Source organism: Microtus ochrogaster, chromosome 5 (assembly GCF_000317375.1).
Source record: "Microtus ochrogaster isolate Prairie Vole_2 chromosome 5, MicOch1.0, whole genome shotgun sequence".
Lineage (NCBI taxonomy): Eukaryota > Metazoa > Chordata > Mammalia > Rodentia > Cricetidae > Microtus > Microtus ochrogaster.
The window spans coordinates 53,516,604-53,517,919 of NC_022012.1; the positions used below are offsets into that span (position 1 = coordinate 53,516,604).

Consider the following 1,316-nt stretch of genomic DNA (forward strand, 5'->3'; position numbering starts at 1 on the left):
CACAGTCTCACAGAATTAAACAAACGCAGCATTAAAAAAGCAACACATCTTTACAGCATTAAACAAATGTTACACAGCATAAACAAAAGCAATACACCTTAAAATAATATTCCCTAACATAAAAGTATGATGTATCTGTTCACTGTTCATTACACTCTCTTCACTCTCCCAGTATCCTGACACCTCTCTTCACTAGCTTTGGAGCACAGACCTCACAATCGCAAAGCACAGTTTTACGTAGGGTCAAGAAATGATGTTGTCTGGAACAGTGATTATGGCAATACTTTGAGAGTTTACAAAATTGAAAACTCACTGGAAAAGAAAGCATTAAAAAAGATGTGAAACCTACAAAGTAGATTTTAGTCTGAGGCTTCTGTGTTCTTCTAATGGACAGAAAATCCTTACTAGGAATCTAGTCCCACAGTTTCTGACACTTCTGATCTACACATGGAGAGAAAATCAGTTAACTGTTCATAACTGGCTACAGGAATGATTAGACTATCAAGGAACTCCAAGTTTTTTTTTTTAATTAAAAGAGTGCTGTGTGATAACCACAATGAAATTACTATTCAAAAAATTTCTCCACTACTGAAACTGAATTCTAAACAAAAGCAAAGCTTTCTTACCTTGTCCTTGGCTATGGCTGGAGGCTGCTTTAAAACTTCTTTCACAGTCTGGATAACAGTTTCTGCTCTCATGACGCTGATGGAGCGAACCAGTTCTACTAGCAAAAGCTGTTCTTCACTGGCTGCGGGAATCACCTGGAGAACAAATCACAGTATCTATGCAGGGGTGTTGCTTATGTAAATTTCTTAAGAGAAGTCACAGAAGGACAGTTTTATGACCCTTTCTTAATATAAAGATGTCTCTTGAATACTTGTGATAAAATTTAACCTTTAAAATCAATACAGGAATCTTAATAAAAATCAAAAATCAGGGCCAGCAAGATGACTCAATGCATAAAGGTATTCGCCATCAAGCTGAGTTCAATCCACAGGGTTCACAATAGTGAAAGAGTGAGCCAACTCGTGTAGGCTGTCCTCCGACCATGCACATGTGTGCAACTGTGGCATGTGTGCATCCATACACAAATAAAGTATATCACAATCAAACAGGACAAGTCATAGGGAAAATAAAAACCAAACCCAATATATAATGGCCTATTCTAAGTACCATGTACCTTAAAGGAGGAGCCAATCCATTCTGCTTGTTACTTTGTATGATCATGGAGTGCTATTTTTCGCTACTTCATGTTTTTTCTTTTTTCTTTTTCTTTTTTTTAAAAATATTTATTTATTTATTATGTATACAATTTT

At 35.9% G+C, this 1,316-nt stretch overlaps 1 protein-coding gene across 1 annotated transcript in view; it reads right to left on the reverse strand.

Annotated features, from left to right (window-relative positions):
- The window catches only part of Dop1a (DOP1 leucine zipper like protein A), a 74,455-nt gene that overhangs the window by 19,780 nt on the left and 53,359 nt on the right, over positions 1 to 1,316 (reverse strand). The window contains exon 24 of the mRNA XM_005347693.3: positions 627 to 761. Within this exon, the coding sequence (XP_005347750.1) occupies positions 627 to 761 (135 nt within the window). The remainder of the gene's footprint in view (positions 1 to 626; positions 762 to 1,316) is intronic.